This window comes from Diuraphis noxia, unplaced genomic scaffold (assembly GCF_037042655.1).
Source record: "Diuraphis noxia isolate RWA-SAM2 unplaced genomic scaffold, SU_Dnox_SAM2 contig0004, whole genome shotgun sequence".
Classification (NCBI taxonomy): Eukaryota; Metazoa; Arthropoda; class Insecta; order Hemiptera; family Aphididae; genus Diuraphis; species Diuraphis noxia.
The window spans coordinates 41,941,772-41,956,418 of NW_028301714.1; the positions used below are offsets into that span (position 1 = coordinate 41,941,772).

General features: G+C 26.1%; 1 protein-coding gene across 1 annotated transcript in view; it reads right to left on the reverse strand.

Moving 5' to 3' along the window:
* Positions 1–14,647, reverse strand: part of LOC107171157 (kinesin-like protein KIF12) — a 38,776-nt gene that overhangs the window by 16,272 nt on the left and 7,857 nt on the right. The window contains exons 4-10 of the mRNA XM_089227490.1: positions 12,360–12,581; positions 6,689–6,832; positions 6,207–6,348; positions 5,830–5,924; positions 3,553–3,697; positions 2,482–2,600; positions 1,835–1,939 (exon numbers count right to left, since the gene is read on the reverse strand). Coding sequence (XP_089083616.1) covers positions 1,835–1,939; positions 2,482–2,600; positions 3,553–3,697; positions 5,830–5,924; positions 6,207–6,348; positions 6,689–6,832; positions 12,360–12,581 — 972 coding nt within the window. The remainder of the gene's footprint in view (positions 1–1,834; positions 1,940–2,481; positions 2,601–3,552; positions 3,698–5,829; positions 5,925–6,206; positions 6,349–6,688; positions 6,833–12,359; positions 12,582–14,647) is intronic.

The following is a 14,647-nucleotide window of genomic DNA, read 5'->3' on the forward strand; positions in this document are numbered from 1 at the left end:
TACGAATGGAAAATGGGGAAACGAAGACCTATCATTCTATGCAGCTCAGTGATTTTTAAATTTATAATTCTAAGTTTTTAGTTTTTATTTATTTATTGTTAATAATAAATACTTACTTACTATTTTGTGTACAACTTTTTTATCATCTATTACTATATCAATATTTGCAGTTAATGGTTTTTACTACCTATGCATCTTCAAAGTTACTGTTCTAAAAATATTGGGCTTGCCTCGTATAAAAGTATACATCATTAAATAAATAAATAATATACTGAAATCCTTTTGATAAAATCGTATCGCTTGTCAGTTAATATATTTTTGTTTTAAGTCTCTAAGTTGTCGATAGTTCCAGGGTAGGGTTTTATTACTTTTGAGTTTCCAAAATTCGGTTGTAATTTATTTGATGACGTCGTATAGGAAAAAGAGACATTAAATATATATTTTTTTAAAACTATATTTAACTTAGAATATTAAGATAATGTATGAAACGTATTTGTTACGCACTTATATCAGATAATAAATTAAGTAGTTTGTTTTTATTATGCGATGAGCAAACGTTATTTATTATACCTATTATTTTAATGCCACAATATAAAAAAGTTGTACTATACATTTATATTGACAGTGAGAATACAATGAAATTGTTTGTTAAACACGATTTTTTTTTTTAATTCTATGCAATAGTAGGTATATGGAAACTTATTTTTTATTATTATTATATGGTGTGTCGTTTGTACATTTTAATATTAATATTACCTATATATATTATATGCCAATAAAATTTAATGGTATGCATTATTATATAAAAAGAGATCACAATGTATATTACGAAAAATATAGCATATAAAGTGATGAATTTCGTAGTTTTTTATATTTTGTTTTGGCTAGAATGTGTCATAATATGTGTAACTAAACTACAGTTATTCAATCATAGATGAAAATATTGTTATTTTGCCTCAGTGTTTCATTTAAACCGTTCGACTATTATTTTTGCCAAAAATGTTGTAATAATATTCAAGTTTGAATTCATTATTATTTAGTATGAATTCATGCGATTCACGGACAGTCATTTCAAATATTTATCTTTGTTAATGTAACAATGAATATAATTTTTAAAATTTATTTAGGGAGCTTTAGTGGTTTTTTATTTAAATTATATTAAGCTTTTTAAAGTTTAGTATTCTTGTAGATTACCTTTTGAGATATATCATAAAAATAATTGAAGAATATTTGTTTAATGCTATGACGTGAATTTAACACAAATAGAGATCTTTATGTATAAGTAACTGGTATTTTCAGTCAGACATTTTGAATTTTATTTTTAAGGAACTTATAATTAAAATTACCTATTTATACATTTATGTTAATTGGTATTGTAATTAGATGTAACTGATATTAGTCAACATAAATTTTATTTGTTATTCATTTTTTTCCCCGATTTTCAATGAGTATTTCTTTATGCCTTTATTAACCACTAATTTTAAATATAATATAAAAGATTACAAAAGACCAAATTTTAATTTTTTTAGTCAAATAGCAACATCAACAACTCCAAAATTAATAACAATAATAGTCCATTAAGTTAAAGGATGAAAAATTATAATATATGAGTATGATAAAATAACAAATTATTTAAAAAAATTGCTTTTATACCTTTAACTATTGGAATATAACTGACAATAACTCAATTTGTAAATGAGTAATTATCGAAGAAAACTTTTAAATGTCCGTCAAATTATTATTATGATATAAAAACAAAGAACCATGAATGCATTTAAATCGGATGTTTATGTGGTTTAATTTAAATTATCGAAAACATCAAAATTATATTTACCATAACAATCACTGGTTTGGTTTTGATTTTTTTTGCACGAGCTGCATATCTTAACGTGCTTATTGTTTCACTAGCATTTGACCGAGCTGGTGATATGCATGCAATCTGTACAGTCAAACATATATATTATGAATTTGAATTATTATTTATATAGAGTATAACATTTGTTAATTTTATCATTGGTAAAATAAATAATAATATTTATATGTGTGATATGTATTTACGTACATATTAATACAGGTGATTCACCTGGCATGGTCTATCTTATTTTTTCCTTTGATATGAATTTATTCATATTTTGAGTTTGGGAATTTTTTAATATACATGAGGGTAAACAGTTAAGTAGGTAAATATTCCTAAATCATATAACAAGTAGATATGTTTTATCTGCTTTTGAATATATACATAACTAAAGGAAAATACGATGGCTAATCACGCATTTTATTTATGTATAAATTCATATATAATATGTATTATATATAATTAATTAATTTTTTTTTTTTATTTAGCTTTAAATATTGTTGAAGCAAAAAGGAAATCGGTTTAATTGTATGGCATATCGAGTACAAATATTTATGCATGGGGATTTTATTTTAAATTGTATGTATAGTTATAATTGTTGTTAAAGTTTATAATAATTTACCTACCATTAACGTGACACCTGTACCGGCCAAACTATCAGACAGGAGTTTGGTAAGCTTACTGTCTCGGTACGGTATATGTCCTTTCCGCTTCTTAGGATCACTTAGCGATGCTATGCAGTAGCCTGAGTAAGAAAAAAAGAAAGCTCATTAACACGATCGAAGTTTACTTTTCATTTTTTGTGACCATATATTCCCCCACCCCTAGTGTGGCGGGGGACAACTTTTCCGTTTGACACGTTGTGTTGCACTGATAGGTATATACTCCATACACATGATTGTAAGTAAGGGCGTTATCGATCGAAAAGTAATGTTTTCTATTTTTATTTTTGTGAAATGATGACCCCAAGAAAATATCTTTATTATTTATTCAACGGCTGCCAAAAGGTTGACCTCAACTGCTGGTTAAATAATTTCATCGTGACATATCGATTAAAAAGTTGAGACCCTGATGGTTGTTGAAAAAAATTGTATTTAATTTATTTGTTTGAGAACAACGAGAGAATGGTAGTGAAAATAGATTAAAACCTATTGGCTATTTGTATATATCATTATAACAATATCAAAGAAAAACAAATAAGACTTCAATCTATTTTAATTAGGTGGCTTAAAACGATTATCAAATGTACCCATTTTTTTACGTTTTACCATCTTATTTTATTTTACAGTAATCAATATATATATATATATATATATTATGAATACTTTGATATAATAAATACGTCCTAATTAGTACCAAATTAAAGTAGTCATTAACCTACCTAGTAGCCTAATTTATTGCTGATGCAGCTCTTCATGATGAATTGCAATATATTATGCAATTAGTTTTTGGAACCACTACAGAGATAATTTAGATTCCAAATTGGCCTATATATAGTTATGACTAGTTCGTGTATAAATTGTAAGCATCAGTGTATTAATTAACTCATCTCATAATACATTGAGATTGAGCTTCATCGGTGAGGTGCATCAACTATAATCTATATACATATACATATATATATATATATATATATATATATATATATATATATATATATATATATATATATATATAAATATATAATTATGTACTACCTAGAACCATTAAGCTTTTGTTGATATTATTTGCTTCTTCTAAAGTTTTCCCTTCACTCATTGTTTTTTTTGTCATTTCACTGCCAGCCAAATCAACAAAATTAATTTTGCCTTGTTTAGTGATAAAAACGCCGTCTTCGGATATCTAATAGTAATCAGTAAAAATATTAAAAATAACAAATACACAAATATTACATATTATATGCATATTATAAACGAACATTAATTTAAATTAATTTAAATAATATGTCATATTAACTACAAAAAATATTTTTAATCTTTTATTATGAAAGGCTAGACAATATTAAATAATAATAATGTATACATATGTAGATGGTTTATTACTATGTAATTTTTTAATTTATTAATTTTAAAATTAAACAAATATAACAACGTAATAAGTTATTACTAATAAACATCATATAATATTATTAAAAAACAAATATCAGATTAATAATCCTCATGCAGAAGTATTTTGCTGTTAGATTAAAAACAAACAATAATTAAGTAAGAATATATATTATATATAAGTTTGAATAGTAAAAAAGTAGGTACCTACTTTATATTATTAATTTACATTTTTTTAGTATGAACAATATTACAGCTATCCAGTTTTTTTTACATATTTTTTAATACAAAACAAAAGAAAATATGTATATAGTTCAATTGTAGTTTATGGATTATTAATATTAAATTTGATTAAAAATAAGATTTCTAACAATGTAGTTATAATCATTGCTCTTAGTTACGCTCGTATACATTAATCTTACTAATCTACCTAGTCATCTTCGGTTAAAATAATTTATCTTACCGTATGAGAAGCTTATGCGATAAATAATGTATTTTACAAAATTTTAGGAAATTATTTTGTAGTATAATATGTAGTAATAATGGACTTACTAAATGTGTTTATTTATTGAAACTACAGGTATTTTGGTAGAAAAATGTATATATTAACTGACACTGCAAAATAATATTTTAGAAATGTTGCTCCAAAAAAAATTATTTTAATTATTGTTAACAATTTTTAAGATTATAAAATAATGTCACATTATGTTTTGGTAATGTAAATCACCTTTTCAAAATATACAGGTAATTTTGTCAACATACTTTTATAAAACTTTTCAATAGATACAAATTTTAACATATTTTATGAAATTGTTTGTGACAATGTTTAATTGTAAATATGATACTTGTATGTACTTTAAACACATTTTAAGGACTATAATATTATGTATTAGGTATATAATATATATTAATATATTAATATATCTTAAAATATTTTATTGTGGAAGTTTTAAAAATATATTTGAAAAAACATAGTGAAAAACTCGGTAAAAAATTATTACTTATACTTGGAGTTAATAAAAATACTTTTTTTATTTATCAATAAATCTTATTGTCACTTTCTATATTGTTTTTTAAAATAGACTTTTGATGCATATAGGCCATATAACTTTTTAGTACCTAACTTTTATACTAGCTAAAACTTAAGTATGTAACCATACATACGAGTATAACGAAAATATTTTTATTAATATCTAATACAATTGGCTTAAAATTTAAGACATAACTATGGAAGAATGGTGTCACATGTTTCAGAGGAACAAAAAGTACCTATTGATTACGTACCTATATAAATACTCGTACTTTAAATATTATTATAAAATACATTTTTTTTTTTTAAGATTCCTTTAAATTACAATACATATCTTTAAGGTAAATTATGTTATATGTTGCAATTTTATTTATACCTTAATAGTTAATTACATTAATAATTAAAGAATTAATGTGGTTGACGGAGGAGTAGATATGGGATCTAAGACGTTAAATTATTAAATGTCTACCAGGATATAAACAAATGGTACAGAATTTATCCTAAGATTTATAAACACCGGGAGAGTGAATATACAATTTATTTTTAGGCATTGTATTCTCTAAGACAATTAATGTTTTTCTTTTTAAGACTTAAGTTATTGAAAAATTAAACAATATTTTTATATGGATAACATGTCATATATTTGTGTAAAATGAATATTGTTTCTAAATTTAATTAAATGTCAACTTTATTTTAATACGAGTAATTTATCTAATGAAAATATATCATTTTAACTTGTAATTAATTATTAAAACAAATAATCCAATTGAAGAAAATATACTTTGAAAATACCTAAAATTAATTAATAAAGTCCACCGGGATAATGTATCGGAAACTATAATATTCTAAAAAATTTATTAAAATAATTTAAAAGCAAATAGCTATAAATTTATACTCACTTGTTGTTCAGATGTAATATATACTGTCAACATCGTATGACTCCTACTGGAGCATTCGTTCATATTATGACTTCCTACTGTTCTGTTTTTCATGCCTATTATATTCAATAAAATATTTTTTGACAGTTTAAAAAATCAATTATTCTCCAGTTTCGTTTAAAATATCAAGAAATTTAAAAATACTATAAAATGTATGCAATAATTCAAATAATATATACTTTTTTTTTCAATTTAATATAATTAGTAATGTAAAAAAAAAATTTTGAATTTAGTAATAACATTTTATAAAATTATGTACTTAATTTGATAGTATTATTGCATTTGAAAACCAAGGAAATTTTTTTTTACATTTATAATAAATGTATACTACATATTACCTTCTTCTAGCACAGCTTGTAGATCATCTAATTCTTCACAGTCCACCATAAATAAATTATCGACATAAAAATTGCGGGCTTTCCTGGACCACCTCACGTCTAATGGTTTTCTTAGTGTTCCTGGATTTAATAAATCTATCACCTATATCATAATTTTTTTCTTCAAAATGTTATAAAATATAAGCCAGTGAATAGTATTAGTTTAATATTTTGTCTATGTCATTAAACTTATTTTTATTGCATGTAAATTGTATAAAATGTTTTTTTTTTAAGTTCAATGACTGGACATATAAGACGTTTATAATATATTAAAGGTATATTGAAGTTGAGTGGGACGTTTCATTCAAACTCAACACAAATAATCACAAAAATGTTTGAGTTCAATGAACTCCATATCGATTTGCATTAGCGAATGTGTTAAATTATCTAACAAAATAATTGAGTATAATATATTAATAAATATGTATGGTTTGATAAATTACTTTTTCGTTGTAAATTTCTAGAAATGACGCTTTGAGTACAAAATGAAGATCTTGTCGTTGTTGTACCAATCTAAATAGGTACATAAACGATCGAAATACTAGACCATGATCCGCGGAAAAAGGTTCAATTCGTTTGTTGAAAAACTAAAAAAAAATCAAATTTTAGTAAACAAATTGCCCTACAACACGCAGGTTATTATTTTAAAACGAGAACTTTATAGGTAATGAATATATATTTTAATTATACGTATTTATGGTCCAATACTTGGAATTTATATATTACGGGTAGTTGAAGTATTTCAGCTAAAGTAGATTATAATTTTTTAAATTACATTTTAATTTAATTAAATGGTAATATGATAAACAAAAAGCTTAGTATTTAGTGCTTTTAAAATTTAAACTTAAATTATATATTTTGGTAAGATATTAAGCATTTGTTTCAAGTTATTTATATCTCCAAAAAAAACTTAACGGTGAAAAAAGGATAAGTTCCAAACTACCTCTCAAAAAAGTCAGCTTACTAAAGTAGTGAAATCTACATTGTGGCCAAATCTGGTATTTTTTAATTCATAACCTCAGTGCACTCTTACATTAAAGAGCAACACTCCTCTTTTATTTGTATTGTTTAACACTTGACAAGTTTCTGAATGAATCATAAACTAAACTTGACCGCAATGTAGATACTATGATTCCCTGTCTTTTTTGAGAAGAAATCTAAACCTTTTTCTTTTTTTCTGAGTTCTCTTCTCCCCATCACCCAAGTAAGTCATAAATGAGTACATTCGATAATGATGTTTTACGCCTCATTCAGAAACTGGCCAAGTGTTAAACAATACAAATAAAAGAGGAGTGTTGCTCTTTAATGTAAGAGTGCAGTGAGGTTATAAATTAAAAATACCAGACTTGGCCACAATGTAGATTTCACTACTTTGATAAGCCGACTTTCTTGGGAGGGAGTTTGGAACTTATCCTTTTTTCACCGTTAAGTTTTTTTTGGAGATATAAATAACTTGAAACAAATGCTTAATATCATACCTAAATAATTTAAGAGCACTAAATACTAAGCTTTTTGTTTATCATATTACCATTTAATTAAATTAAAATGTAATTTACAAAATTATAATCTACTTTAGCTGAAATACTTCAACTACCCGTAATATATAAATTCCAAGTATTGGACCATAAATACGTATAATTAAAATATATATTCATTACCTATAAAGTTCTTGGCATTTTTTCAACGTTAGGTTTTTTTTGGGGGACATCATTTATTTTTGCGGGTCTCAGCATCGTGGATGACGTGTTAGGTATTATTAATTATTTTTTTTAAATTATTTTTTATATGTCGTAGATTATCTCTTGTAAGGCCATTTGGGTTTCTGTTGAGGAACTGAGAAATTGGACTCTTGAGCGTTGTCAATACCAGGCAAAGATAGCCAAGTACTGTTTTTTATTTTACGTCGTCGATACTTTTTAGATATAATGCCTGTTAAGTCTGGCCTATACAAAGTTCTTAGACGGTTATATTCAACAGTGGCACAGTCCTTGGCTTTCACCTGACATGGATCAAAATTAATTAAATTAACTCCCTGGAGGCTCGTCACCCTGGAGAGGGCCACGTATGCTTGACCACACGATAATGTAGATAGTTGCCAACATCTAACAAAGCATTTGGCAAACTTAATCCATTGCGGTTGGATACGACCTATCCCCTCTTGCCGCACTACAAACCACATCAATACTATGCGTCGCGATTACGATACGGTCGTGGCTATTTCGGTGATAACTAATAATTCCATTCAATTCATAAGAGTAGGTATTCAACTTTTCATCAAAGTTTTCTTATGACGTTATCATGTAAAGTTATCGTCCGTAAGCCGACAAATATTATTAAACTATTCTGTATTTGAATAAAATATAAATTTACAAAAATATTTTCATGTTTTATAAATATAATATATATATAAGTCAACTACAAAGAATTTCTTATTACCATATTGTAACGCTGTTTGAAAGAAAACGTTTATGCGTGCTAAGCGCGCCACTTCATACGTTTAGAAATACGGTAAAACATACAGTTATCGGTACATTAAGCATTTGTTTTTGATAGTTATTGGCATCAAATCTACTCTTTTCCCAAATCGAATTGCGAATTTAATTTAATTTAATTGATAATAAAACAGTTTCAATGTGACCGTAAAAAAACTAAAATTATTTGGTGCCAATAACTACCACCCTGCTAATTACTCTATGCTACATTCTCTAAAGCGCTATTAATTTTGAAAAAAATTCAATTTTTAGATTTTTCGCTTTAGTTACACTGTAAAACCTACCTTTGTGCCAAATTTCACGTTTCTACCTATACGGAAAGTGTCTTATAGTTTTGATAATCAGTGAGTGAATCAGTGAGTCAGTAACAAAATTGAAGTTTTTAAATCCTCTCATTTTTATATGGTATACAATATTAAGGGCTCATTTTCTTAGAGCGTCCTAAGCTACTCCAGATTAATCTGTGTTTTAAATTTCAAAAGTTTATTTTAAGAGGAAACATAGATACACGGGTTAGAAAAATCAGGCGAATTGGTTCGTGTAAAGATACACTGACATTGCTTGAACTACCGTGCGCTCAGATTGTTAAATAATGATAAAAAAGTTCCAATCATCAATTAGAAATACAACAAAGGTTAACATTGAAATTAATAAGGAATTTTTATAGTTTTCAAAATTCAGATAATTTGTAAAATTAATAGCCATGAAGAGTATGAATAAATTTGTATTTTTAAATCTATTATACGATTATAATAATTGAGAAGTGGGTAACGAGAAAAAACATTACATTGAATATAATTAAAAATAAGTACGAGGGTAATATTTTATTCAGAATTAAAATCATTTTAAAACCTAAATTATTGCTGATGGGAATGGGGCCAAATTAAACTAATACAATTCTCAATGAGTATAATTTCGAATGTGAATATGATTGCGTATGATTTACGGTGGTTTATGTTTGTCATATTAAAATAATATATATCACTTGGACACAAGTCTGTAATTTATCATTGTAAGTTGTTTGGGTTTACAGAATATCCACACAACGGACAACTTTTGAGCGTTTACATTTTTGTATGGCAGATGGACATCACGCCGGACGTCGTATTCAAAACAAAACATAATTTTCAGTTCCTACTGTAGTACCTTTGATTTGATATTTTGATGGATTACTTTTTCTATGAATACATTTATATTAGCTATTAGAAAATGTTATATGTTATACATTTATGAAGTTAAGTTTAATCACGCATTTTATAATTCAAGAGCCTTTTTCTAATATTACCTAATATAAATATAGTATATAAACGTGCAGAATAATCCACCAAACAAGCTCAACCAACTCCTTTCAATCAATTTGATGCAGATGATTTGGATGCAGTTATTTAAATACTGATTTTTGAAATTTTAAATAAACTTAAATACTATATTTTCAAATAGGTACTTAGGTTTATATACTGTTTAAGAAGTGTCCTGTAATGATGAATAATCCTGTTTTTCGAATAAATATCTACCTTTTTTTATTTGCTTTAAATTATTTAGTAGATAATTTTTTTCGAAATGTTCATACATCTAAATCAAAATTAAAACAATTAGCTTCCGATTTATAAAACATTAAAACTCAAATGATACATAAAATATCAAGTAGGTATTAAAAAATATGGTTTTTAAATGCATTTCAGTGATTTTTAAGTTTGCATTATTGATGAAAAAAGGGATTGAGCATGTTTGGAGAATGACTCTGTAGGCTATTAAAATATTAAATTATTTAAAATTTTATGTGTGTCATAGTTTTTTGTAGTTATATACTCTTTTTGCATAAAATATATAATACGAACATTTAACATTACTATAGCTATAAATAAAATCAAAAACTAGAGAACTTGCTCTTTCGTATAGTAAGTATCAAATGTATTCCACCATAAAATATAAGTAACCTGTTATAAGCGTGTTGCATTTTAAATCATTTCACTCAATAAAACAACTGCATAGTAATATTATTTTTATGAATTTCAGGACAAAGAATTTTTTATTTTTAGAAATACGAAGAAATAAAAAAAGATATTATACGACACAAATAAATAATGTTTTACTGTTTTACTATGATACTTTGATATTTTTCATCACCAAATTCTTGGAATTATTAAAAATTGAATAATTATCTCTTAAAAAACAAGTTACGTAAAATTTTCTACTTAGTGTAGTGATAGGTACATATACTATTATATAGATTCAATCAGTTGATATATTTACTTGATTCATTATTCTTAAATTAAAAAAGCGGGTAAGTCGTGGATATCGCTCTGCTGTACAGTAGGTTACAAGTGGTTTACTGTAATGGATGGAATTAAATTTGAATCCAATGATAATATATCATTGTATACAAAAAATGATTCTGAGTGGAGACAGTTTATCTGTCTAGGATAATTTATAGATTATTAAAAATTTTCAAATCTTAGATTTAAAAAGAAAATTTTTTATGAATTTTCTAGCTTAAAATAATTTGCGGATTTTCGTGATTTCTACGTATGTTGTCAAAATTAATATATTAATAAAAAAAAACATAGGTACTTACACCTTTAATGCAATATTATTTAATATTTATTTTTTTGATATAATATTAACATAATTTGACCTTGTCTCAATTATTATGAAAATAACCACACTTATTTCAATTTGTTGTGTAATTTTGTGTATGCAGAAGATATTCACAAAACACGCACACATACACATGCCCATTGCCCACTCCTACACAAATACCACCACTTCCATCATTACATGCGAACACACGTGTGCATGATAGGTATGGGCTATATCTACGGGCTATGGGTTATGTAGTTTCGTAAGATATTCACTTAATGTATTACCAGATATAATATGCAGAATATTGAAATCAAAGTGCGCGTTTGGGTATTAAATAGCGGACGTGGACACGATGAGGTGTTGTAGGCAGGTAGCAATTTCCCGTGATGGAGCAGAGGAAATTGAACAGACCGCTACGGTGAAAAACGACGATGACCTTGCCATGCCAAGTGAATACCAACATGCCCAAACACCGTCAGAGTACCGAGAGATGTATTAAAATTATATTATCATATACAATATACATATATTATCATACATAATATTATACGCATATATTTAAACACACAAAGAGATGACCCGAATTTCTTTTTCGGAGGAGGACGACGTGAAATGTTTCGCTATATATAAAAGTAGGTACCAAATACATCCATCACCTGTTCAGCATTTTTCGTACAACACTTGCAGGGAAGAAAACAAACAAGCTGTCTTTTCCACCCCTATATAGTCGATCCACCTTTTTATTAATTGATTTTTATTGATTTTTAGAAACTTAATATAAACCACGTAACCGAAAACATTGCCAGCGAAAATTACAGCATTTTTAGATTCCATACTAGTAATCCATCTTTATTTCAAATTATTATTGAGATCAAAAACTATATTATTTTTCTTTAGTTTACATTTTTATTATATTTTATTTTAATACAATATCATACATTGAATTTCAATGAATCAACATTTAAATATTTTATTTCCAAACCAAAAGATATAATAAGAAGAAGAGAAAGAGAAAAAAATAATAATAATTACAACTCACCATTCCTGGTGGCCCCGTAAGTGTGTGAGTCTTACCACTACCAGTTTGTCCATAACAAAAGCAAGTGGTGTTGAAACCTTCAGCCGCCATCTCGATGAGCTTCTTGATGCCTGAATATTGAAATATGTCTTCTTGAGTGGCTGCTGGTTCAAATACGACATTAAAAGAGAACAGTTTAGATTTAGGCCCATTTGATCCGCCGATTGTTTGAAATCCTTCCACCTAAGACATCATACAATACTATGAATCTTATGACATATATTTAAAATATATTTATAAATAAATTATAAAGTTCAAACAACAATGATTAATTATTGTATAATATGAATATTACGTCCAGGTATATTAAACAATCACCATTTACTACGTCACATTATACTAATTGTTTAAATATTATATTGAAACGGTGTACAGCTTTATTAGACTAATGTTTTAAATTAATATTTTCAGCGAAGCCACTACATTTTTTAATTACATAAACTGTTTAATGGCTGGTTGCTTTCCGTTTGATTTTGGACATTGAAAATTACACCAACTGAGCTTATTAAAATATGCTGTAAATTCATGATGATAATATTGAAATATGTTGAACAATTATTATTACTTTTTAATTCAAAACAGCTTTGAAAACAATATCCATTGGCATTTTGTATTATTTGTAACAATAATGTATTACATGGCATTGATGTTTTGGAAAAATATTATAAAAATAATAATTATTATGACAATAAAGTCAATATTCATTGCTCTCAAAATAAAAATAGCTTGAATTTTAAATATAATATTATTATTTATATTTAATATCAGTTTCAATTGTTTATGTTTACATACGAAGCTTTAATATAAAATATCTTTTTACTCATGTAAAAATACACAAGTACAAGTACAGGTATAGAAAATATATTAAATATAATATTTTTTGACAAACATTTCTTAATATTTAAAATAAATATTTTTATTTTTATTTTACGGAAACTCTTAACACCATAATACAATATTAGTGATGGGTTGAATCCTGATTTTTTAAAATCGAACCGAAACTGGACCGAACTTTAAATTAGTTTTTCGAATTCGAACTGAACCAAACCTTCATATTTTCTACCGAACCGAACCGAACCTATTATGATTTTAAGTCGAACTCAATACACTTTATCGTATACGTTGTACCTACCTGCAAATTAAATTGAGTATTGAGTATAATATGACAATACAATCAGTGTATTTTAATAATATATAAAAAAATAGTTATAATAACTTTAATTATTCACAAATTATTAATCAAATGTATAATGTAAGACGTAAGTAAAGTTGTAAACATGTTTTTATTATCAGCGCAGTCGCGGTATCGGTATATTATCATGGATTTACCTAAAATAGATTTTAACCTTTACAATGAATATGATAAAAACAAAAATAGCTATATCATGAATGTAGATACACTGCCTCTATTAGCAATAAGCAACTTATTAATGTTTTGGTCGGCGGAGGTTGGATGTGTAACGGGCGACTGGAAAAATAACATTATTATTATAAATATAATGCATAACGTGCCCGCTACAGATTATCACTTTCTATCGCCAATAGTCTAATTATTTCTTAATAATCATTATCAATTTTTATTTTTTTTAAATAACTTTTGAAGAATTGTACAAATATTTGGTTTTAGAACTATCGTGGCCAGTAAGTCTGGTTCGACAAATATTTTCAAGTTCGATTTTTGAACATTAAAAGATGCTTGATAGTTCGGTTCGAATTTTTTTCATGCCTAGTTCGAATTTCGAACCGAACCGAACATCAAGGGTTCGGTTCGATATCTGAACAGTTAGGTTATTTTTTTAATAATTTAATTAGTTAATAAATTTAATAAATAATAATTTTATATTTAATAGTAACACAAATTAATTTAATATTATAATCGAACGTTTTTTAAAAACATGTTTATATTTAAGTAAAAGTTTAGTAAAAATAAAAAATAAGTAGAAATATCTCTATAAGTCTTTAAACTATAAAATTAAAAATTAAAATTATGAGCGATGCCTTTTAAATAATTTAGCAAATTGGTATAATCATAATTTTGTAAAACATTTTTTAAACGTTTGTCAAGGCCCTTATATTTACGTTTTTTGGTTGGATTAATCTCACCTAAATTAATTTTCTCGATTTTTGCCTCTTGCAGCCGTTGTTCTTTCTTCAAGAAGTTGATAAATTTCCATATCGTGGTATGGTGAGATTTCAAACTTGTATTAAAAGCATGATGCCAACCCTCAACAGCGTTAGTAGTCCGAGGG